The sequence below is a fragment of the Calliphora vicina genome, chromosome 5 (genome assembly GCF_958450345.1).
Source record: "Calliphora vicina chromosome 5, idCalVici1.1, whole genome shotgun sequence".
NCBI lineage: Eukaryota > Metazoa > Arthropoda > Insecta > Diptera > Calliphoridae > Calliphora > Calliphora vicina.
Window position 1 is genome coordinate 99,670,352 of NC_088784.1, and position 25,867 is coordinate 99,696,218.

At 28.0% G+C, this 25,867-nt stretch overlaps 1 protein-coding gene across 2 annotated transcripts in view; it reads left to right on the top strand.

The window, feature by feature from the left end:
- The window catches only part of Mtmr6 (Myotubularin related protein 6), a 54,728-nt gene extending 29,069 nt beyond the window's left edge, over nt 1-25,659 (top strand). For both annotated transcript variants that reach the window (XM_065513146.1, XM_065513147.1), the window contains exons 3-12: nt 19,348-19,510; nt 19,588-19,871; nt 21,458-21,592; nt 22,606-22,835; nt 22,916-23,051; nt 23,120-23,496; nt 23,571-23,697; nt 23,777-23,892; nt 23,958-24,093; nt 24,634-25,659. In XM_065513146.1, the coding sequence (XP_065369218.1) occupies nt 19,348-19,510; nt 19,588-19,871; nt 21,458-21,592; nt 22,606-22,835; nt 22,916-23,051; nt 23,120-23,496; nt 23,571-23,697; nt 23,777-23,892; nt 23,958-24,093; nt 24,634-24,897 (1,968 nt within the window). In that variant the 3' untranslated portion in view covers nt 24,898-25,659. The remainder of the gene's footprint in view (nt 1-19,347; nt 19,511-19,587; nt 19,872-21,457; nt 21,593-22,605; nt 22,836-22,915; nt 23,052-23,119; nt 23,497-23,570; nt 23,698-23,776; nt 23,893-23,957; nt 24,094-24,633) is intronic.
- The last annotated feature ends 208 nt before the right edge of the window (nt 25,660-25,867 follow it).

The following is a 25,867-nucleotide window of genomic DNA, read 5'->3' on the forward strand; positions in this document are numbered from 1 at the left end:
TTATTTCGAATGGATGCACATAATTGTATTTAATACCTACCAAACATTTATTCTCTACCTACAGCCTACATATCCACACAAACATCTATTTTGGTATTCTTTTTTCCCAATACAGATATTCGATTATATATTGTAGTAATATGTACAACATGTACATTAATCGAAATTGAAATTACTACCAGGAGCTTAAAATGAAATGTAAAATATTATACATGTTTACACAAAAGAAAAAAAAATAATTGAAATAACCCAGCAGTTTTTCAAACAGTCATTTTATACGGAATAATTGCCGAATTTTTAATCATTTGATGCTCCCTGGTAGTCCAGCGTGAAGTCAATTGTCACTTTAGCCTCTCTAAGTAATCTAGAGTATAGTCTCTTTAAACTTTTTTATACAGCACTTTAGAAAGTAGTTATTTTACCCACCAAATATAAGCTATTGGAGAGTTAGTTGTCACTTAGTGTCCCTTTGTAATCTAAAGTGTAGTCTGTTTCCTTAAAATCGCAGTATTTACGAAGTTATTAACGATTTAAGATATTTGAGTTTTTTTATACTAAAACTCGATTTTTGGTATCAAATATGAGTGATCACAGATTGAGCTTAGTTTCATTAAAATCGCAGTATTTATCAAGTTATTAGCGATTTAAGATACTTGAGTTGTTTTGTACTAAAAATCGATTTTTGGTATGAAATATGAGTGATCACAGATTGAGCTTAGATTCCTTAAAATCGCAGTATTTACCAAGTTATTAACGATTTAAGATATTTGAGTTTTTTTGTACTAATAATCGATTTTTGGTATAAAATATGAGTGATCACAGATTGAGCTTAGATTCCTTAAAATCGCAGTATTTACCAAGTTATTAACGATTTAAGATATTTGAGTTTTTTTGTACTAATAATCGATTTTTGGTATAAAATATGAGTGATCACAGATTGAGCTTAGTTTCCTTAAAATCGCAATATTTACCAAGTTATTAACGATTTAAGATATTTGAGTTTTTTTGTACCAAAAATCGATTTTTGGTATAAAATATGAGTGATCACAGATTGAGCTTAGTTTCCTTAAAATCGCAGTATTTACCAAGTTATTAACGATTTAAGATATTTGAGTTTTTTTGTACTAAAAATCGATTTTTGGTATAAAATATGAGTGATCACAGATTGAGCTTAGATTCCTTAAAATCGCAGTATTTACCAAGTTATTAACGATTTAAGATATTTGAGTTTTTTTGTATTAAAAATCGATTTTTGGTATAAAATATGAGTGATCACAGATTGAGCTTAGTTTCCTTAAAATCGCAGTATTTACCAAGTTATTAACGATTTAAGATATTTGAGTTTTTTTGTATTAAAAATCGATTTTTGGTATAAAATATGAGTGATCACAGATTGAGCTTAGTTTCCTTAAAATCGCAATATTTACCAAGTTATTAACGATTTAAGATATTTGAGTTTTTTTGTACCAAAAATCGATTTTTGGTATAAAATATGAGTGATCACAGATTGAGCTTAGTTTCCTTAAAATCGCAGTATTTACCAAGTTATTAACGATTTAAGATATTTGAGTTTTTTTGTACTAAAAATCGATTTTTGGTATAAAATATGAGTGATCACAGATTGAGCTTAGATTCCTTAAAATCGCAGTATTTACCAAGTTATTAACGATTTAAGATATTTGAGTTTTTTTGTATTAAAAATCGATTTTTGGTATAAAATATGAGTGATCACAGATTGAGCTTAGTTTCCTTAAAATCGCAGTATTTACCAAGTTATTAACGATTTAAGATATTTGAGTTTTTTTGTATTAAAAATCGATTTTTGGTATAAAATATGAGTGATCACAGATTGAGCTTAGATTCCTTAAAATCGCAGTATTTACCAAGTTATTAACGATTTAAGATATTTGATTTGTTTTGTATTAAAAATCGATTTTTGGTATCAAATATGAGTGATCACAGATTGAGCTTAGTTTCCTTAAAATCGCAGTATTTACCAAGTTATTAACGATTTAAGATATTTGAGTTTTTATACTAATAATCGATTTTTGGTATGAAATATGAGTGATCACAGATTGAGCTTAGTTTCCTTAAAATCGCAGTATTTACCAAGTTATTAACGATTTAAGATATTTGAGTTTTTTTGTACTAAAAATCGATTTTTGGTATGAAATATGAGTGATCACAGATTGAGCATGGTTTCCTTACAATCGCAGTATTTACTAAGTTATTAACGATTTAAGATATTTGAGTTTTTTTGTACTAAAAATCGATTTTTGGTATGAAATATGAGTGATCACAGATTGAGCTTAGTTTCCTTAAAATCGCAGTATTTACCAAGTTATTAACGATTTAAGATATTTGAGTTTTTTGTACTAAAAATCGATTTTTGGTATAAAATATGAGTGATCACAGATTGAGCTTAGATTCCTTAAAATCGCAGTATTTACCAAGTTATTAACGATTTAAGATATTTGATTTGTTTTGTATTAAAAATCGATTTTTGGTATAAAATATGAGTGATCACAGATTGAGCTTAGATTCCTTAAAATCGCAGTATTTACCAAGTTATTAACGATTTAAGATATTTGAGTTTTTTTGTATTAAAAATCGATTTTTGGTATAAAATATGAGTGATCACAGATTGAGCTTAGATTCCTTAAAATCGCAGTATTTACCAAGTTATTAACGATTTAAGATATTTGATTTGTTTTGTATTAAAAATCGATTTTTGGTATCAAATATGAGTGATCACAGATTGAGCTTAGTTTCCTTAAAATCGCAGTATTTACCAAGTTATTAACGATTTAAGATATTTGAGTTTTTTTGTACTAAAAATCGATTTTTGGTATGAAATATGAGTGATCACAGATTGAGCTTAGTTTCCTTAAAATCGCAGTATTTACCAAGTTATTAACGATTTAAGATATTTGAGTTTTTTTGTACTAATAATCGATTTTTGGTATTAAATATGAGTGATCACATATTGAGCTTAGTTTCCTTAAAATCGCAGTATTTACCAAGTTATTAACGATTTAAGATATTTGATTTTTTTTGTACCAAAAATCGATTTTTGGTATAAAATATGAGTGATCACAGATTGAGCTTAGTTTCCTTAAAATCGCAGTATTTACCAAGTTATTAACGATTTAAGATATTTGAGTTTTTTTGTACCAAGAATCGATTTTTGGTATTAAATATGAGTGATCACAGATGGAGCTTAGTTTCCTTAAAATCGCAGTATTTACCAAGTTATTAACGATTTAAGATATTTGAGTTTTTATACTAAAAATCGAATTTTTGGTATAAAATATGAGTGATCACAGATTGAGCTTAGTTTCCTTAAAATCGCATTATTTACCAAGTTATTAACGATTTAAGATATTTGAGTTTTTATACTAAAAATCGAATTTTTGGTATAAAATATGAGTGATCACAGATTGAGCTTAGTTTCCTTAAAATCGCAGTATTTACCAAGTTATTAACGATTTAAGATATTTGAGTTTTTTTTGTACTAATAATCGATTTTTGGTATTAAATATGAGTGATCACAGATTGAGCTTAGTTTCCTTAAAATCGCAGTATTTACCAAGTTATTAACGATTTAAGATATTTGAGTTTTTTTGTATTAAAAATCGATTTTTGGTATAAAATATGAGTGATCACAGATTGAGCTTAGTTTCCTTAAAATCGCAGTATTTACCAAGTTATTAACGATTTAAGATATTTGCGTTTTTTTGTACCAAAAATCGATTTTTGGTATAAAATATGAGTGATCACAGATTGAGCTTAGTTTCCTTAAAATCGCAGTATTTACCAAGTTATTAACGATTTAAGATATTTGAGTTTTGTTGTACTAATAATCGATTTTTGGTATTAAATATGAGTGATCACAGATTGAGCTTAGTTTCCTTAAAATCGCAGTATTTACCAAGTTATTAACGATTTAAGATATTTGAGTTTTTTTGTATTAAAAATCGATTTTTGGTATAAAATATGAGTGATCACAGATTGAGCTTAGTTTCCTTAAAATCGCAGTATTTACCAAGTTATTAACGATTTAAGATATTTGCGTTTTTTTGTACCAAAAATCGATTTTTGGTATAAAATATGAGTGATCACAGATTGAGCTTAGTTTCCTTAAAATCGCAGTATTTACCAAGTTATTAACGATTTAAGATATTTGAGTTTTGTTGTACTAATAATCGATTTTTGGTATTAAATATGAGTGATCACAGATTGAGCTTAGTTTCCTTAAAATCGCAGTATTTACCAAGTTATTAACGATTTAAGATATTTGAGTTTTTTTGTACCAAAAATCGATTTTTGGTATAAAATATGAGTGATCACAGATTGAGCTTAGTTTCCTTAAAATCGCAGTATTTACCAAGTTATTAACGATTTAAGATATTTGAGTTTTTTTGTACTAATAATCGATTTTTGGTATTAAATATGAGTGATCACAGATTGAGCTTAGTTTCCTTAAAATCGCAGTATTTACCAAGTTATTAACGATTTAAGATATTTGAGTTTTTTTGTACCAAAAATCGATTTTTGGTATAAAATATGAGTGATCACAGATTGAGCTTAGTTTCCTTAAAATCGCAGTATTTACCAAGTTATTAACGATTTAAGATATTTGAGTTTTTTTGTACTAAAAATCGATTTTTGGTATGAAATATGAGTGATCACAGATTGAGCTTAGTTTCCTTAAAATCGCAGTATTTAACGATTTAAGATATTTGAGTTTTTTTGTACTAAAAATCGATTTTTGGTATAAAATATGAGTGATCACAGATTGAGCTTGGTTTCCTTAAAATCGCAGTATTTACCAAGTTATTAACGATTTAAGATATTTGAGTTTTTTTGTACTAATAATCGATTTTTGGTATAAAATATGAGTGATCACAGATTGAGCTTAGATTCCTTAAAATCGCAGTATTTACCAAGTTATTAACGATTTAAGATATTTGAGTTTTTTTGTACTAAAAATCGATTTTTGCTATAAAATATGAGTGATCACAGATTGAGCTTAGTTTCCTTAAAATCGCAGTATTTACCAAGTTATTAACGATTTAAGATATTTGAGTTTTTTTGTACTGAAAATCGATTTTTGGTTTAAAATATGAGTGATCACAGATTGAGCTTAGTTTCCTTAAAATCGCAGTATTTACCAAGTTATTAACGATTTAAGATATTTGAGTTTTTTTGTACTAATAATCGATTTTTGGTATTAAATATGAGTGATCACAGATTGAGCTTAGTTTCCTTAAAATCGCAGTATTTACCAAGTTATTAACGATTTAAGATATTTGAGTTTTTTTGTACTGAAAATCGATTTTTGCTATAAAATATGAGTGATCACAGATTGAGCTTAGATTCCTTAAAATCGCAGTATTTACCAAGTTATTAACGATTTAAGATATTTGAGTTTTTTTGTACTGAAAATCGATTTTTGGTATAAAATATGAGTGATCACAGATTGAGCTTAGATTCCTTAAAATCGCAGTATTTACGAAGTTATTAACGATTTAAGATATTTGAGTTTTTTTGTACTAAAAATCGATTTTTGGTATAAAATATGAGTGATCACAGATTGAGCTTAGAATCCTTAAAATCGCAGTATTTACCAAGTTATTAACGATTTAAGATATTTGAGTTTTTATACTAAAAATCGAATTTTTGGTATAAAATATGAGTGATCACAGATTGAGCTTAGATTCCTTAAAATCGCAGTATTTACCAAGTTATTAACGATTTAAGATATTTGAGTTTTTATACTAAAAATCGAATTTTTGGTATAAAATATGAGTGATCACAGATTGAGCTTAGTTTCCTTAAAATCGCAGTATTTACCAAGTTATTAACGATTTAAGATATTTGAGTTTTTTTGTACTGAAAATCGATTTTTGGTATAAAATATGAGTGATCACAGATTGAGCTTAGATTCCTTAAAATCGCAGTATTTACGAAGTTATTAACGATTTAAGATATTTGAGTTTTTTTGTACTAAAAATCGATTTTTGGTATAAAATATGAGTGATCACAGATTGAGCTTAGAATCCTTAAAATCGCAGTATTTACCAAGTTATTAACGATTTAAGATATTTGAGTTTTTATACTAAAAATCGAATTTTTGGTATAAAATATGAGTGATCACAGATTGAGCTTAGATTCCTTAAAATCGCAGTATTTACCAAGTTATTAACGATTTAAGATATTTGAGTTTTTTTGTACTAAAAATCGAATTTTTGGTATAAAATATGAGTGATCACAGATTGAGCTTAGTTTCCTTAAAATCGCAGTATTTACCAAGTTATTAACGATTTAAGATATTTGAGTTTTTTTGTATTAAAAATCGATTTTTGGTATAAAATATGAGTGATCACAGATTGAGCTTAGTTTCCTTAAAATCGCAATATTTACCAAGTTATTAACGATTTAAGATATTTGAGTTTTTTTGTACTAAAAATCGATTTTTGGTATAAAATATGAGTGATCACAGATTGAGCTTAGTTTCCTTAAAATCGCAGTATTTACCAAGTAAATATAGAAAATGTTCTTTCGACATCAACTGATGTTACAGGAGCAAATTTAAAAGACAACATTTCTTTAACACTTAGAACGGTTAAGTTTGAATTAGAACTAAAATTTGATATTTAGATGGAGCTATTATTAAAATAGTGCTTATTTTATATTAAAACAAGTAAGAGAGCTATATTCGGCTGTGCCGAATCTTATATACCCTTCACCTAATTATACTTCAAAATAAAAAATTTAAATATTTTTAGGTGAACAAAAATTTTGATATTTGAGTTTTTTTGTACTAAAAATCGATTTTTGGTATAAAATATGAGTGATCACAGATTGAGCTTAGTTTCCTTAAAATCGCAGTATTTACCAAGTTATTAACGATTTAAGATATTTGAGTTTATAAAAATCGAATTTTTGGTATAAAATATGAGTGATCACAGATTGAGCTTAGATTCCTTAAAATCGCAGTATTTACCAAGTTATTAACGATTTAAGATATTTGAGTTTTCGTTGTCTATTGGATCTGAAAACATTTTTAAATATAGAAAATGTTCTTTCGACATCAACTGATGTTACAGGAGCAAATTTAAAAGACAACATTTCTTTAACACTTAGAACGGTTAAGTTTGAATTAGAACTAAAATTTGATATTTAGATGGAGCTATTATTAAAATAGTGCTTATTTTATATTAAAACAAGTAAGAGAGCTATATTCGGCTGTGCCGAATCTTATATACCCTTCACCTAATTATACTTCAAAATAAAAAATTTAAATATTTTTAGGTGAACAAAAATTTTTTTTCAATTTTTTCATTTTTTGGATAAAAAAATTTTTCGAATTGTTATTTTAAATTTTAAAAAAAATTTCTGTTTTTTAAATTTTTTTTTTGGTGAAAAGCCATCTATTTTTCAATTTTGAATTTTAAACAAAGGAAGTAAAAACCTGTAACACAACAGCGAAAAATAAGTAAGACAAAATTTGTTTTTGATAAACTCAAAATATGCTATTAAACAGTAAAATATGCTCTAAAAACACAAAATATGACATAAATATTCTCTTAAAACAAATATATGCAAAAGGGTAAAATATTAAGGGTAAAATATGCAAAAATATGCACTAACAAATCGATCCCAAAATTCTTAAATAGTTCTGAAACGTGTAAATATCTTATCCATGTGCTCATTCGACTCACCAGAAAAAACATGCATTTGCATATTTTGGTTTCCCTGGTGATCACAGATTGAGCTTAGTTTCCTTAAAATCGCAGTATTTACCAAGTTATTAACGATTTAAGATATTTGAGTTTTTTTTGTACTAATAATCGATTTTTGGTATAAAATATGAGTGATCACAGATTGAGCTTTGTTTCCTTAAAATCGCAGTATTTACCAAGTTATTAACGATTTAAGATATTTGAGTTTTTATACTAAAAATCGAATTTTTGGTATAAAATATGAGTGATCACAGATTGAGCTTAGATTCCTTAAAATCGCAGTATTTACCAAGTTATTAACGATTTAAGATATTTGAGTTTTTTTGTACTAAAAATCGATTTTTGGTATAAAATATGAGTGATCACAGATTGAGCTTAGTTTCCTTAAAATCGCAGTATTTACCAAGTTATTAACGATTTAAGATATTTGAGTTTTTATACTAAAAATCGAATTTTTGGTATAAAATATGAGTGATCACAGATTGAGCTTAGATTCCTTAAAATCGCAGTATTTACCAAGTTATTAACGATTTAAGATATTTGAGTTTTTTTGTACTAAAAATCGATTTTTGGTATAAAATATGAGTGATCACAGATTGAGCTTAGTTTCCTTAAAATCGCAGTATTTACCAAGTTATTAACGATTTAAGATATTTGAGTTTTTATACTAAAAATCGAATTTTTGGTATAAAATATGAGTGATCACAGATTGAGCTTAGATTCCTTAAAATCGCAGTATTTACCAAGTTATTAACGATTTAAGATATTTGAGTTTTTTTTGTATTAAAAATCGATTTTTGGTATAAAATATGAGTGATCACAGATTGAGCTTAGATTCCTTAAAATCGCAGTATTTACCAAGTTATTAACGATTTAAGATATTTGAGTTTTTTTGTATTAAAAATCGATTTTTGGTATAAAATATGAGTGATCACAGATTGAGCTTAGTTTCCTTAAAATCGCAGTATTTACCAAGTTATTAACGATTTAAGATATTTGAGTTTTTTTGTACTAAAAATCGATTTTTGGTATGAAATATGAGTGATCACAGATTGAGCTTAGATTCCTTAAAATCGCAGTATTTACCAAGTTATTAACGATTTAAGATATTTGAGTTTTTTTGTACTAAAAATCGATTTTTGGTATGAAATATGAGTGATCACAGATTGAGCTTAGATTCCTTAAAATCGCAGTATTTACCAAGTTATTAACGATTTAAGATATTTGAGTTTTTTTGTATTAAAAATCGATTTTTGGTATAAAATATGAGTGATCACAGATTGAGCTTAGTTTCCTTAAAATCGCAGTATTTACCAAGTTATTAACGATTTAAGATATTTGAGTTTTTATACTAAAAATCGAATTTTTGGTATAAAATATGAGTGATCACAGATTGAGCTTAGATTCCTTAAAATCGCAGTATTTACCAAGTTATTAACGATTTAAGATATTTGAGTTTTTTTGTACTAAAAATCGATTTTTGGTATAAAATATGAGTGATCACAGATTGAGCTTGGTTTCCTTAAAATCGCAGTATTTACCAAGTTATTAACGATTTAAGATATTTGAGTTTTTTTGTACTAAAAATCGATTTTTGGTATAAAATATGAGTGATCACAGATTGAGCTTAGTTTCCTTAAAATCGCAGTATTTACCAAGTTATTAACGATTTAAGATATTTGAGTTTTTATACTAAAAATCGAATTTTTGGTATAAAATATGAGTGATCACAGATTGAGCTTAGATTCCTTAAAATCGCAGTATTTACCAAGTTATTAACGATTTAAGATATTTGAGTTTTTTTGTACTAAAAATCGATTTTTGGTATAAAATATGAGTGATCACAGATTGAGCTTGGTTTCCTTAAAATCGCAGTATTTACCAAGTTATTAACGATTTAAGATATTTGAGTTTTTATACTAAAAATCGAATTTTTGGTATAAAATATGAGTGATCACAGATTGAGCTTAGATTCCTTAAAATCGCAGTATTTACCAGTTATTAACGATTTAAGATATTTGAGTTTTTTTGTATTAAAAATCGATTTTTGGTATAAAATATGAGTGATCACAGATTGAGTTTAGTTTCCTTAAAATCGCAGTATTTACCAAGTTATTAACGATTTAAGATATTTGAGTTTTTTTTGTACTAAAAATCGATTTTTGGTATAAAATATGAGTGATCACAGATTGAGCTTAGTTTCCTTAAAATCGCAGTATTTACCAAGTTATTAACGATTTAAGATATTTGAGTTTTTTTGTACTAATAATCGATTTTTGGTATGAAATATGAGTGATCACAGATTGAGCTTAGTTTCCTTAAAATCGCAGTATTTACCAAGTTATTAACGATTTAAGATATTTGATTTTTTTTGTACTAAAAATCGATTTTTGGTATAAAATATGAGTGATCACAGATTGAGCTTAGTTTCCTTAAAATCGCAGTATTTACCAAGTTATTAACGATTTAAGATATTTGAGTTTTTATACTAAAAATCGAATTTTTGGTATAAAATATGAGTGATCACAGATTGAGCTTAGATTCCTTAAAATCGCAGTATTTACCAAGTTATTAACGATTTAAGATATTTGAGTTTTTTTTGTATTAAAAATCGATTTTTGGTATAAAATATGAGTGATCACAGATTGAGCTTAGTTTCCTTAAAATCGCAGTATTTACCAAGTTATTAACGATTTAAGATATTTGAGTTTTTTTGTATTAAAAATCGATTTTTGGTATAAAATATGAGTGATCACAGATTGAGCTTAGTTTCCTTAAAATCGCAGTATTTACCAAGTTATTAACGATTTAAGATATTTGAGTTTTTTTGTACTAAAAATCGATTTTTGGTATAAAATATGAGTGATCACAAATTGAGCTTGAATTCCTTAAAATCGCAGTATTTACCAAGTTATTAACGATTTAAGATATTTGAGTTTTTATACTAAAAATCGAATTTTTGGTATAAAATATGAGTGATCACAGATTGAGCTTAGTTTCCTTAAAATCGCAGTATTTACCAAGTTATTAACGATTTAAGATATTTGAGTTTTTATACTAAAAATCGAATTTTTGGTATAAAATATGAGTGATCACAGATTGAGCTTAGATTCCTTAAAATCGCAGTATTTACCAAGTTATTAACGATTTAAGATATTTGAGTTTTTTTGTATTAAAAATCGATTTTTGGTATAAAATATGAGTGATCACAGATTGAGCTTAGTTTCCTTAAAATCGCAGTATTTACCAAGTTATTAACGATTTAAGATATTTGATTTTTTTTGTACTAATAATCGATTTTTGGTATAAAATATGAGTGATCACAGATTGAGCTTGGTTTCCTTAAAATCGCAGTATTTACCAAGTTATTAACGATTTAAGATATTTGAGTTTTTTTGTATTAAAAATCGATTTTTGGTATAAAATATGAGTGATCACAGATTGAGCTTAGTTTCCTTAAAATCGCAGTATTTACCAAGTTATTAACGATTTAAGATATTTGAGTTTTTATACTAAAAATCGAATTTTTGGTATAAAATATGAGTGATCACAGATTGAGCTTAGATTCCTTAAAATCGCAGTATTTACCAAGTTATTAACGATTTAAGATATTTGAGTTTTTTTGTATTAAAAATCGATTTTTGGTATAAAATATGAGTGATCACAGATTGAGCTTAGTTTCCTTAAAATCGCAGTATTTACCAAGTTATTAACGATTTAAGATATTTGAGTTTTTTTGTACTAAAAATCGATTTTTGGTATAAAATATGAGTGATCACAGATTGAGCTTAGTTTCCTTAAAATCGCAGTATTTACCTAGTTATTAACGATTTAAGATATTTGAGTTTATAAAAATCGAATTTTTGGTATAAAATATGAGTGATCACAGATTGAGCTTAGATTCCTTAAAATCGCAGTATTTACCAAGTTATTAACGATTTAAGATATTTGAGTTTTTTTGTACTAATAATCGATTTTTGGTATAAAATATGAATGATCACAGATTGAGCTTAGATTCCTTAAAATCGCAGTATTTACCAAGTTATTAACGATTTAAGATATTTGAGTTTTTTTGTACTAAAAATCGATTTTTGGTATAAAATATGAGTGATCACAGATTGAGCTTAGTTTCCTTAAAATCGCAGTATTTACCAAGTTATTAACGATTTAAGATATTTGAGTTTATAAAAATCGAATTTTTGGTATAAAATATGAGTGATCACAGATTGAGCTTAGATTCCTTAAAATCGCAGTATTTACCAAGTTATTAACGATTTAAGATATTTGAGTTTTTTTGTACTAATAATCGATTTTTGGTATAAAATATGAGTGATCACAGATTGAGCTTAGATTCCTTAAAATCGCAGTATTTACCAAGTTATTAACGATTTAAGATATTTGAGTTTTTTTGTACTAAAAATCGATTTTTGGTATAAAATATGAGTGATCACAGATTGAGCTTAGTTTCCTTAAAATCGCAGTATTTACCAAGTTATTAACGATTTAAGATATTTGAGTTTTTTTGTATTAAAAATCGATTTTTGGTATAAAATATGAGTGATCACAGATTGAGCTTAGTTTCCTTAAAATCGCAGTATTTACCAAGTTATTAACGATTTAAGATATTTGAGTTTTTTTGTACTAATAATCGATTTTTGGTATAAAATATGAGTGATCACAGATTGAGCTTAGATTCCTTAAAATCGCAGTATTTACCAAGTTATTAACGATTTAAGATATTTGAGTTTTTTTGTACTAAAAATCGATTTTTGGTATAAAATATGAGTGATCACAGATTGAGCTTAGTTTCCTTAAAATCGCAGTATTTACCAAGTTATTAACGATTTAAGATATTTGAGTTTTTTTGTATTAAAAATCGATTTTTGGTATAAAATATGAGTGATCACAGATTGAGCTTAGTTTCCTTAAAATCGCAGTATTTACCATGTTATTAACGATTTAAGATATTTGAGTTTTTTTGTACTAAAAATCGATTTTTGGTATAAAATATGAGTGATCACAGATTGAGCTTAGTTTCCTTAAAATCGCAGTATTTACCAAGTTATTAACGATTTAAGATATTTGAGTTTTTTTGTACTAAAAATCGATTTTTGGTATAAAATATGAGTGATCACAGATTGAGCTTAGTTTCCTTAAAATCGCAGTATTTACCAAGTTATTAACGATTTAAGATATTTGAGTTTTTTTGTACTAAAAATCGATTTTTGGTATAAAATATGAGTGATCACAGATTGAGCTTAGTTTCCTTAAAATCGCAGTATTTACCTAGTTATTAACGATTTAAGATATTTGAGTTTATAAAAATCGAATTTTTGGTATAAAATATGAGTGATCACAGATTGAGCTTAGATTCCTTAAAATCGCAGTATTTACCAAGTTATTAACGATTTAAGATATTTGAGTTTTTTTGTACTAATAATCGATTTTTGGTATAAAATATGAATGATCACAGATTGAGCTTAGATTCCTTAAAATCGCAGTATTTACCAAGTTATTAACGATTTAAGATATTTGAGTTTTTTTGTACTAAAAATCGATTTTTGGTATAAAATATGAGTGATCACAGATTGAGCTTAGTTTCCTTAAAATCGCAGTATTTACCAAGTTATTAACGATTTAAGATATTTGAGTTTATAAAAATCGAATTTTTGGTATAAAATATGAGTGATCACAGATTGAGCTTAGATTCCTTAAAATCGCAGTATTTACCAAGTTATTAACGATTTAAGATATTTGAGTTTTTTTGTACTAATAATCGATTTTTGGTATAAAATATGAGTGATCACAGATTGAGCTTAGATTCCTTAAAATCGCAGTATTTACCAAGTTATTAACGATTTAAGATATTTGAGTTTTTTTGTACTAAAAATCGATTTTTGGTATAAAATATGAGTGATCACAGATTGAGCTTAGTTTCCTTAAAATCGCAGTATTTACCAAGTTATTAACGATTTAAGATATTTGAGTTTTTTTGTATTAAAAATCGATTTTTGGTATAAAATATGAGTGATCACAGATTGAGCTTAGTTTCCTTAAAATCGCAGTATTTACCAAGTTATTAACGATTTAAGATATTTGAGTTTTTTTGTACTAATAATCGATTTTTGGTATAAAATATGAGTGATCACAGATTGAGCTTAGATTCCTTAAAATCGCAGTATTTACCAAGTTATTAACGATTTAAGATATTTGAGTTTTTTTGTACTAAAAATCGATTTTTGGTATAAAATATGAGTGATCACAGATTGAGCTTAGTTTCCTTAAAATCGCAGTATTTACCAAGTTATTAACGATTTAAGATATTTGAGTTTTTTTGTATTAAAAATCGATTTTTGGTATAAAATATGAGTGATCACAGATTGAGCTTAGTTTCCTTAAAATCGCAGTATTTACCATGTTATTAACGATTTAAGATATTTGAGTTTTTTTGTACTAAAAATCGATTTTTGGTATAAAATATGAGTGATCACAGATTGAGCTTAGTTTCCTTAAAATCGCAGTATTTACCAAGTTATTAACGATTTAAGATATTTGAGTTTTTTTGTACTAAAAATCGATTTTTGGTATAAAATATGAGTGATCACAGATTGAGCTTAGATTCCTTAAAATCGCAGTATTTACCAAGTTATTAACGATTTAAGATATTTGAGTTTTTTTGTACTAAAAATCGATTTTTGGTATAAAATATGAGTGATCACAGATTGAGCTTAGTTTCCTTAAAATCGCAGTATTTACCAAGTTATTAACGATTTAAGATATTTGAGTTTTTTTGTATTAAAAATCGATTTTTGGTATAAAATATGAGTGATCACAGATTGAGCTTAGTTTCCTTAAAATCGCAGTATTTACCATGTTATTAACGATTTAAGATATTTGAGTTTTTTTGTACTAAAAATCGATTTTTGGTATAAAATATGAGTGATCACAGATTGAGCTTAGTTTCCTTAAAATCGCAGTATTTACCAAGTTATTAACGATTTAAGATATTTGAGTTTTTTTGTATTAAAAATCGATTTTTGGTATAAAATATGAGTGATCACAGATTGAGCTTAGTTTCCTTAAAATCGCAGTATTTACCATGTTATTAACGATTTAAGATATTTGAGTTTTTTTGTACTAAAAATCGATTTTTGGTATAAAATATGAGTGATCACAGATTGAGCTTAGTTTCCTTAAAATCGCAGTATTTACCAAGTTATTAACGATTTAAGATATTTGAGTTTTTTTGTATTAAAAATCGATTTTTGGTATAAAATATGAGTGATCACAGATTGAGCTTAGTTTCCTTAAAATCGCAGTATTTACCAAGTTATTAACGATTTAAGATATTTGAGTTTTTTTGTACTAAAAATCGATTTTTGGTATAAAATATGAGTGATCACAGATTGAGCTTAGATTCCTTAAAATCGCAGTATTTACCAAGTTATTAACGATTTAAGATATTTGAGTTTTTTTGTACTAAAAATCGATTTTTGGTATAAAATATGAGTGATCACAGATTGAGCTTAGTTTCCTTAAAATCGCAGTATTTACCAAGTTATTAACGATTTAAGATATTTGAGTTTTTTTGTATTAAAAATCGATTTTTGGTATAAAATATGAGTGATCACAGATTGAGCTTAGTTTCCTTAAAATCGCAGTATTTACCATGTTATTAACGATTTAAGATATTTGAGTTTTTTTGTACTAAAAATCGATTTTTGGTATAAAATATGAGTGATCACAGATTGAGCTTAGTTTCCTTAAAATCGCAGTATTTACCAAGTTATTAACGATTTAAGATATTTGAGTTTATAAAAATCGAATTTTTGGTATAAAATATGAGTGATCACAGATTGAGCTTAGATTCCTTAAAATCGCAGTATTTACCAAGTTATTAACGATTTAAGATATTTGAGTTTTTTTGTACTAAAAATCGATTTTTGGTATAAAATATGAGTGATCACAGATTGAGCTTAGTTTCCTTAAAATCGCAGTATTTACCAAGTTATTAACGATTTAAGATATTTGAGTTTATAAAAATCGAATTTTTGGTATAAAATATGAGTGATCACAGATTGAGCTTAGATTCCTTAAAATCGCAGTATTTACCAAGTTATTAACGATTTAAGATATTTGAGTTTTTTTGTACTAATAATCGATTTTTGGTATAAAATATGAGTGATCACAGATTGAGCTTAGATTCCTTAAAATCGCAGTATTTACCAAGTTATTAACGATTTAAGATATTTGAGTTTTTTTGTACTAAAAATCGATTTTTGGTATAAAATATGAGTGATCACAGATTGAGCTTAGTTTCCTTAAAATCGCAGTATTTACCAAGTTATTAACGATTTAAGATATTTGAGTTTATAAAAATCGAATTTTTGGTATAAAATATGAGTGATCACAGATTGAGCTTAGATTCCTTAAAATCGCAGTATTTACCAAGTTATTAACGATTTAAGATATTTGAGTTTTTTTGTACTAAAAATCGATTTTTGGTATAAAATATGAGTGATCACAGATTGAGCTTAGTTTCCTTAAAATCGCAGTATTTACCAAGTTATTAACGATTTAAGATATTTGAGTTTATAAAAATCGAATTTTTGGTATAAAATATGAGTGATCACAGATTGAGCTTAGATTCCTTAAAATCGCAGTATTTACCAAGTTATTAACGATTTAAGATATTTGAGTTTTTTTGTACTAATAATCGATTTTTGGTATAAAATATGAGTGATCACAGATTGAGCTTAGAATCCTTAAAATCGCAGTATTTACCAAGTTATTAACGATTTAAGATATTTGAGTTTTTTTGTACTAAAAATCGATTTTTGGTATAAGATATGAGTGATCACAGATTGAGCTTAGTTTCCTTAAAATCGCAGTATTTACCAAGTTATTAACGATTTAAGATATTTGAGTTTATAAAAATCGAATTTTTGGTATAAAATATGAGTGATCACAGATTGAGCTTAGATTCCTTAAAATCGCAGTATTTACCAAGTTATTAACGATTTAAGATATTTGAGTTTTTTTTGTACTAAAAATAGATTTTTGGTATAAAATATGAGTGATCACAGATTGAGCTTAGTTTCCTTAAAATCGCAGTATTTACCAAGTTATTAACGATTTAAGATATTTGAGTTTTTTTGTATTAAAAATCGATTTTTGGTATAAAATATGAGTGATCACAGATTGAGCTTAGTTTCCTTAAAATCGCAGTATTTACCAAGTTATTAACGATTTAAGATATTTGAGTTTTTTTGTACTAAAAATCGATTTTTGGTATAAAATATGAGTGATCACAGATTGAGCTTGGTTTCCTTAAAATCGCAGTATTTACCAAGTTATTAACGATTTAAGATATTTGAGTTTTTTTGTATTAAAAATCGATTTTTGGTATAAAATATGAGTGATCACAGATTGAGCTTATGTGCTGTTTTTCTATAGCGAACGAGTACTTTGAGTGGAAATTTAACATGTGTTTTGTTATTGTAACAAAAACAAAATACATGTAAATCGTCCACTCTAAGCACTCGTTCGCTATAGAAAAACAGCACATTAGTTTCCTTAAAATCGCAGTATTTACCAAGTTATTAACGATTTAAGATATTTGAGTTTATAAAAATCGAATTTTTGGTATAAAATATGAGTGATCACAGATTGAGCTTAGATTCCTTAAAATCGCAGTATTTACCAAGTTATTAACGATTTAAGATATTTGAGTTTTTTTGTACTAAAAATCGATTTTTGGTATAAAATATGAGTGATCACAGATTGAGCTTGGTTTCCTTAAAATCGCAGTATTTACCAAGTTATTAACGATTTAAGATATTTGAGTTTTTTTGTATTAAAAATCGATTTTTGGTATAAAATATGAGTGATCACAGATTGAGCTTATGTGCTGTTTTTCTATAGCGAACGAGTACTTTGAGTGGAAATTTAACATGTGTTTTGTTATTGTAACAAAAACAAAATACATGTAAATCGTCCACTCTAAGCACTCGTTCGCTATAGAAAAACAGCACATTAGTTTCCTTAAAATCGCAGTATTTACCAAGTTATTAACGATTTAAGATATTTGAGTTTTTTTTGTACTAATAATCGATTTTTGGTATAAAATATGAGTGATCACAGATTGAGCTTAGTTTCCTTAAAATCGCAGTATTTACCAAGTTATTAACGATTTAAGATATTTGAGTTTATTTTTTACTAAAAATGGAATTTTTGGTATAAAATATGAGTGATCACAGATTGAGCTTAGTTTCCTTAAAATATTTACCAAGTTATTAACGATTTAAGATATTTGAGTTTTTTTGTACTAATAATCGATTTTTGGTATGAAATATGAGTGATCACAGATTGAGCTTAGATTCCTTAAAATCGCAGTATTTACCAAGTTATTAACGATTTAAGATATTTGAGTTTTTTTGTACCAAAAATCGATTTTTGGTATAAAATATGAGTGATCACAGATTGAGCTTAGATTCCTTAAAATCGCAGTATTTACCAAGTTATTAACGATTTAAGATATTTGAGTTTTTTTGTACTAATAATCGATTTTTGGTATTAAATATGAGTGATCACAGATTGAGCTTAGTTTCCTTAAAATCGCAGTATTTACCAAGTTATTAACGATTTAAGATATTTGAGTTTTTATACTAAAAATTGAATTTTTGGTATAAAATATGAGTGATTACAGATTGAGCTTAGTTTTCTTAAAATCGCAGTATTTACGAAGATATTAGCTATTTAAGATATTTCAGTTTTTTATACTAAATATCGATTTTTTGTAGATTTTTAGTATAATCGATATGATCGATTTGGCTTTGAAGGCCTTTGTGGTTTGTTGCCACTATCAACTGGCCTTATTGGAAGACCCTTTAGATAATGTGTTTGTTAAGAGCATTAACTTTGGCCAAACGTTATTGCTAACTGCTAAATTACTGCTAATAAATCTCCATAAAATTTCATGTTGAAAGAAATAGAAAATAAATTAACATTTTAAATTGCCTAAAACAAATAATGTTTTTTCAAATTATTTTTTTTCTGTTGCTAAATGATGTGTTTTTATATCGATGGTTTGATTTTTATAGCCTGGGAACTCCCAGGAGTATATTAAGTCAGAGTATTGGCATTTATGTGCTCTATTGAAACAGTACCAGAAATTTAAAGCATCAATATTAAAATTTTTCAATTTATACTAAATGAAAACATAGTAATAAATAAAAAAGGAAATCGCAATAAAGAGGAAGACCATTGTGAATCCCGCTTTAACAAAAATAAACATCATTGAACATTTCATACAAATTGTATTTGAAGATGATTCACTTATTACGTAGAAGTTGTGTTGAATTTTTGTGGACTTTAGTAACTAAAATAATGAAATTTCGAAGAAAAAATATGTGAAAATTAAAAATTTTCAATTTAGAAGTAATGAAAAATATCATCATTATTAATGTAATTAACAGAGAGTATTTTTCGAATACTGTTTGCAGGAATTGACCTATGTTGTCGTAGTAAACCTAGTTTTAAATAAAACAAATAATTATTTTATTTAACCTTCATTTAATTATTATTTCCTTTTTTGCAGATACCACACATGCATATTGCAAACATTGAAAAGTTACCATTAACCACCACTGGATCACCATTACTGATACGCTGCAAAACTTTTCTCTCGGTTACTTTTGTCATACCTAAAGATTCGGAATGTCATGATGTCTACACATCCCTATTAAAACTCTATCAACCAGGTACTTTTTTTGTATTTCTTCTAAATGTTAAAATAAACCGTGTGACTAATAATTTTTTTTAATATTTTTGCTTTCAGTTTCCATTAATAAGTTGTATTGTTTTAATTATCAACCCGCCAAAGATGATTTTCCCAAAAATGCTGGCTGGGAATATTTCAAGTTGGAAAATGAATTTAAACGTATGCGTGTTCCCAATGATACCTGGACTTTGTGTAATCTGAATACGAATTATGAATTATGTGATACCTATCCCAGACAAATCTATGTACCGCAGGAGGCCAACACCGCTATGCTAATTGGTAGTTCACGTTTTCGTTCCAAAGGAAGATTGCCAGCCTTAACATATTTACATTCCAATAAGGTGAGAGTTTGAGGTGATATATTTTGTTATGAAGGTATTTGCACACACTCTGAGTTGTCGCCGTTGTCATGATGGAATATTACGGTTTCATGTCTGTCCGAATATTCTGGGCGTTTTTCGGTAAATGGTCGCTTCAAACGAATCAGTTACGTTCGATACAGGTTCCATTTGCTGGTCTGGCCAGATTTCATCAGCTCATAATAAATAGGACCTTTTTGCTCCCACCAAATACAGAGCATTACCTGATCGTTATGGATATTTGGCTTTGGTGTCGATTAGGCTGGTCGGCCGGGCTTCACATACGATATTTTACGCGTCGGGTTATTGTAATGAATCCATTTTTCATCACAAGTAATAATTCAGAGCAAAAATGCTTTTCTTTTATTGGGATCACACATCATTTCGGACATTCAAAATCATCTTTCAATGAATTCAGCTATTTGATGAATCCTGCTGCCCGAAAACGTTTTAAAATTGCTGCTTGAGTAGTTCCAAATGATTTTGCAAGCTCTTGTTGAGTTTGACAATAATCTTCATGGAGTAATGCCTCCAATTATTGGTCTACAAACTTTTTGGCTGGCCTGGATGATCACTGTTATCCTTGTCAAAATTACCACTTTTGATCCGAACATACCATCCTTCACACGTTGAAACCGATGGAAGACATTCACCATAAGCTTTGGTGAGCAGTCGGTGTGCTTCAGCGGCACTTTATTTTCAAAATTAAAGAAGTAAAGTAAAACTTCCCGCATATGACGCTTTGTTGGCACAAAATTGGACATTTTCGAAGTAAAAAAAACTTTGTTGTTTACACTAGTGAGAATAAATGACAGATATGTACCCTTCAAAATGACATATAAGTTATAAAAAACAAAAGCCGCATTCAAAAGATTCGCCATCTATCGTAAATCCCTCATTTTTAAGTCATACACTCAATATATTGATTACTAAGTCATTAACGTAGAAAATATGGATATCTAAGACATTTCCAATGAAGTGTATAACGCCTTAGAAATTCAGACCGACAATGGGTCACCAAAAAGGGTATATAAGATTCGTTACAGCTGAATATAGCTCTCTTACTTGTTTTACATGAGGAAAGGATTATTTTCGAAAATAAATTTTGAATGAAAAGCATTTGGGTGGACAAAACAGAATAATAATAAACCAGAATATTAGTAATGTGGTTTTCGGAAATTTAGATATAACGAATATCTCGTCATTTGGGTCTTTACCAACTCAGCGACAGCTGTGTCTAATCTACATTTTTTCATTGGGTACGATCTGTGGAACTGTAGTATATTAATCCAGATTTATGGACATGTGGCCTGATAAATAAACAACACCGAAGTAGTGCTTCCGTGCTCTTAAAATTATTTAATGGGCAAACTAAAACATGCTTATATCATTTTTTATTCAAAAAATTTATTCAACTTTAAAAGAACTCCTTTTATAGAGCTATAAATCTTAAATATAAATATTCAAATTTTATTACAAACTGTACTCTTTATGAGTTTTTGTTTTAATAGTTTTATTAAGGTCTCTCATACAATAAATTTTCTATTTTTATTTCCTTTTCTCCACAGGCTTCCATTTGTCGTTGCAGTCAGCCGTTGTCGGGTTTTAGTGCACGTTGCTTAGAGGATGAACAGATGCTTGAAGCTATACGCAAAACAAATCCAAATACTGACTACATGTATGTGGTGGATACAAGACCCAGAGTAAGTTAAATCATATAGAACAAAACGCAACAGAACACAACAGTATATGAAATCAATGCACTAAAATAAAAAATAAAATAAAAAAAACTATAAAATATTGGAGTCCAACCGAAACTGTATTTTCAGTCGGAAAAAAAATCATTATTCGGCCTAATCCGTAACAAACCGAAACTTTTTAAATGTACAATTAATTTTCGAAAAAAGCTTTTTTTATGTGCACCCACTTATATTATGGACTGCATTAATGTTGGTTTTTATCATGAACTGAATAATGTTGTAGGTATTGCCCCAGTCTATAAGTCTGGTGGTTGCGGGTTCGATTTCCGAAAGTGACTCTGGGGGGTTACTCTCTATTGCGATGCGAAAGGTAAATGCGATAAGAATACAATTTAGTACTCTGTATCGTCTACGAAAACGCTTTCGCAAAATAAGTTGAAAAATAAGCAACACTGGCATCACAAAATAAACAATAGCGAAATGAAATGTCAAAACTTGTAAATAAAAACATTTTAAACATATTTTTTGTGCGATGCGAAAACGCAATAAAGGGTACCAATTGTTTAGTTTTTCTTTCGCATCGCAATAGAGTGTAACCGTCCTGGTCTTTTTAACAATTAATTCCATAATCTGTCTTTCCTTTATAAAAGTTTCGGTATTCGTCCAAATTTTGAGCGAATATTTCTATTAACCCGATGCCGAATATTCGGTTGGACTCTATAAAATATGCAAAACATGCATACAAGAAAGAGAATGTATATAAATTTAAGAAATATGTACTACAAACCTACAACATTCAAACTTAACAAATAATATAACCTCCTCACTTGGGTTGTGGATTTGGGACCATCCTTTTTAATTTGAGTTGCTTTAGATTCTTGAACTTGTTTCTGTGTGGGTTCTTTGTAAAACATTTTTAGGTTGTTATTTTCTATAAGCTAAAAGTTTTTTTCTTTGAACTTTAAAATATTTCCTTATTTTTTTTTTTTTTGTTATTGTTTACATTTTAATTTTAGATAAATGCTTTAGCTAATCGTGCTGCTGGCAAAGGTTATGAAAATGAGGCATTTTATGAGAATATTAAATTCCATTTTCTGGGTATTGAAAATATTCACACACAAAGAGCCAGCTTGCAAAAGTTAATCGAAGCTTGCGAACAGAAGACACCAACTATGAGCGCTTTTTTGAATGCTTTGGAATCATCTGGTTGGCTTAAGCATATACGTTCAATTTTGGATACATCAAGGTAATTAATTTATGCATATTAGTAAAAGAGAAGGTCCAGCTTGTTTTGAATTGTTTAATAAAACCTTAAATTTATTGCAGTTTCATTTCAAATGTTGTTGATAAAGGCGTATCAGTGGTTGTACATTGTTCGGACGGTTGGGATCGTACAGCACAAGTATGCTCATTGGCTTCATTAATGCTGGATCCTTACTATCGGACCATTAAAGGTTTTCAGGTAAGTTTTTTTACTTGTAGATTAAAGATATTTACTGACTGTTCTATTAAAAATTCTTTAAATTTCAGGCTCTTATTGAGAAAGACTGGTTGGCTTTTGGTCACAAATTCAGCGATCGTTGCGGTCATGTACAAAATGATGCTCGCGAAGTATCACCCATATTCACACAATTTCTCGATTGCACTTGGCAACTGATGTCACAACGTACGGATGCTTTTGAATTCAATGAACGTTTTCTGTTAATACTGCACGATCATGTGCACTCGTGTCAGTACGGTACGTTTGTGGGTAATTGTGAAAAGGATCGTTTGGACTTGAAATTGGCCGAAAGAACATTTTCTCTATGGGGCCATATGGCCAATCATATGAATGAGTATATCAATCCATTGTACAAGCCCAATATTGATGAAACGATTAAGGCTAATTTGGCACCGCAGTGTATTAAGTGAGTTCTATTTGATCTATTTTAAATTATTGTTCTATAATTTGCAATGTAATGTTATGTTTGTCTTTTTTAAGATTCTGGCGAGGCATGTATAGTCGCTTTGAAAGCGGTGTACATCCAAGAGAACCTTTAGGCGACTTGCTATTAGCCAGTAAAGATCATACAACCTCTTTAGAAGATCATGTTCAGCATTTAACAAAGGTCTGTTTTAGTTATTTAAATTATTTATACAATATTTTATAAACATGTGAGTTTTGTTGTTGTTTGTTTGTATTATTAGCGCATTGCAAGTTTTAAAAATTATATCTCGAAATCTGCTAAAAAATTACAAGATGCTACTTCTACTAAGTCAACAACCAAAGAACCTACTAATGCCACAGATACTAATGATAACAAGTAGGTTTTGCTTTATCCGTTTTTATTATTTCTTTAGATTTAATTAGAGTTTTTTCTTCATTTAGATATAATTACGATAAAAAGATGAGTGAATTATCCTCAGCCGATGATGATCATCCTTTAAAACTTTCCGGTGGAGGTGGAGAAAGTGTTAGTGGCAGCGGTGGCGGTGGTAGCGGCATGTCGTTTGCTAGTTTGTCGGTAAGTGATTGGAATTTGACTACAGGGAAGAAACAAGAATGTTCGGCAAGTCATCGGACCTTAACCGTTCCAAATTTGTTAAAACTTCGTACACAGATTTTATGATTTTTCAAAGTTTAAGTTTTGTATGTCGATGGAAAATAACACAGATTACACAGATATGAATCAGCTGGTTATAGTAATATGGCAATAGAAAACAAACAAAAGAAAATGTCAAAATGTCTATGGTTTGGAAAGAGGGACAAATATTGAACATTGTATTTTTTCTCTCGCTCTGCAAACCATTGAAAAGTGGTTGTAAAAAGTCAAAATGTGGACTGTCTTTTGTTTCATATCTGTAATAATCTGTGGAAAATAATATCGAATTCGGAAGAGTAAAGGTTCAAAAATTCATTTCATTGATCGACATTTTTCGATTCGTCCCTATAAAATTATTTTAGTTGTTGAATTCAGTTTATTTTATTGGTAATTTGGAGGCCTTATTGTACAATTAATAAATTTGTTTCTGCTTTTAAATCAATAAATTTCTTTTGCTTACAGCTCTCCGATGAAGTTGATCCCAGTACCATAAATGAGGAAATCAATTCGGTGGCCGTCGATTGGAAGTCAATGCGCAACGTAACCGCTTGTTCCTGCTCAACACCATTCGATCAGTTTAGCAAGAAAACACATTGTTGGAAATGTGGCGATATATTCTGTGAACGTTGCATCGATAAGAGCATAGCCTTGCCTGGACAGGATAGCGGTAAACCGGTGCCAGTGTGCCGCACATGTTTTCGTTTGGTACAAAAGATTAGCCCATAAATTCATGATGAAACAAAAATTATTCGGTCAAACGGAATTCCTTTATCGCTTGTTTACTAAGCGTAAATCTGCTGTGTTAAATGTATGGGATATGTGACAATGGAGTTGGTTGTTTTGATGGCGAGGATAACGGCGATGCTAATGCTTACAAAGAACCCTTACTTACCATATATATTAATTAATAGCGCGTATCTTTATGTGTGTGTGTGTGTGAATGTCTGTGCCTGTGTGAATGTCTCAAGTGAAAGGATACTAAAGAAGAAGAAAATCAAATAAATTATTCAAATCAAATCTCAAAAATAAGTGTGTTTGGAAGATGCTGCATGAATGTTTATTTTTCTTTATTGTATAAAATCAATACAAGCTAATACGATGCGTCATAATTATTATAATAATATATGTATTATTAAACAGTTAAATTAAACAAATATAAACAAATGCATTTTAATCTGAATTATTATGAAAATTTAATTATGTAGAACATGATCTTAGAAAAAATTATTTAATATATCTTAACCATACCTATAATTTTTTTATGTTCATATTTAAATACACATATTTTTAAATACAGTTTTGTTGTTATTATCCCCCTACCCCATATATATTATGTAAAATATTAAGAAAGTTTGATGTATTTTAATCTCATTAGTTTAACAATATTGAAAACAAATTATGTTATTTTGTAGCACAAATTATAATCTGAAAATGAAACAATTATATTCCCAAAACAGTCTCGTATCAATAAAGTGTTATTATTAAAAACAGGATCAAAGACATGAAATACTTAAGAAAGTAAAGACATCTAAAAAACGAATGGGGTCAGGCACTTTTATTTGAACACTTTGATGATGAGTTTAATTGAGTTTTGCTACATAACTTACGAAAAAAAAATTATGAAAAACTGGGGCCGAATTACCGCATTCGATATCGAGTAAAATCGATCGTAACTTATTTGAGATTATGGCATTCG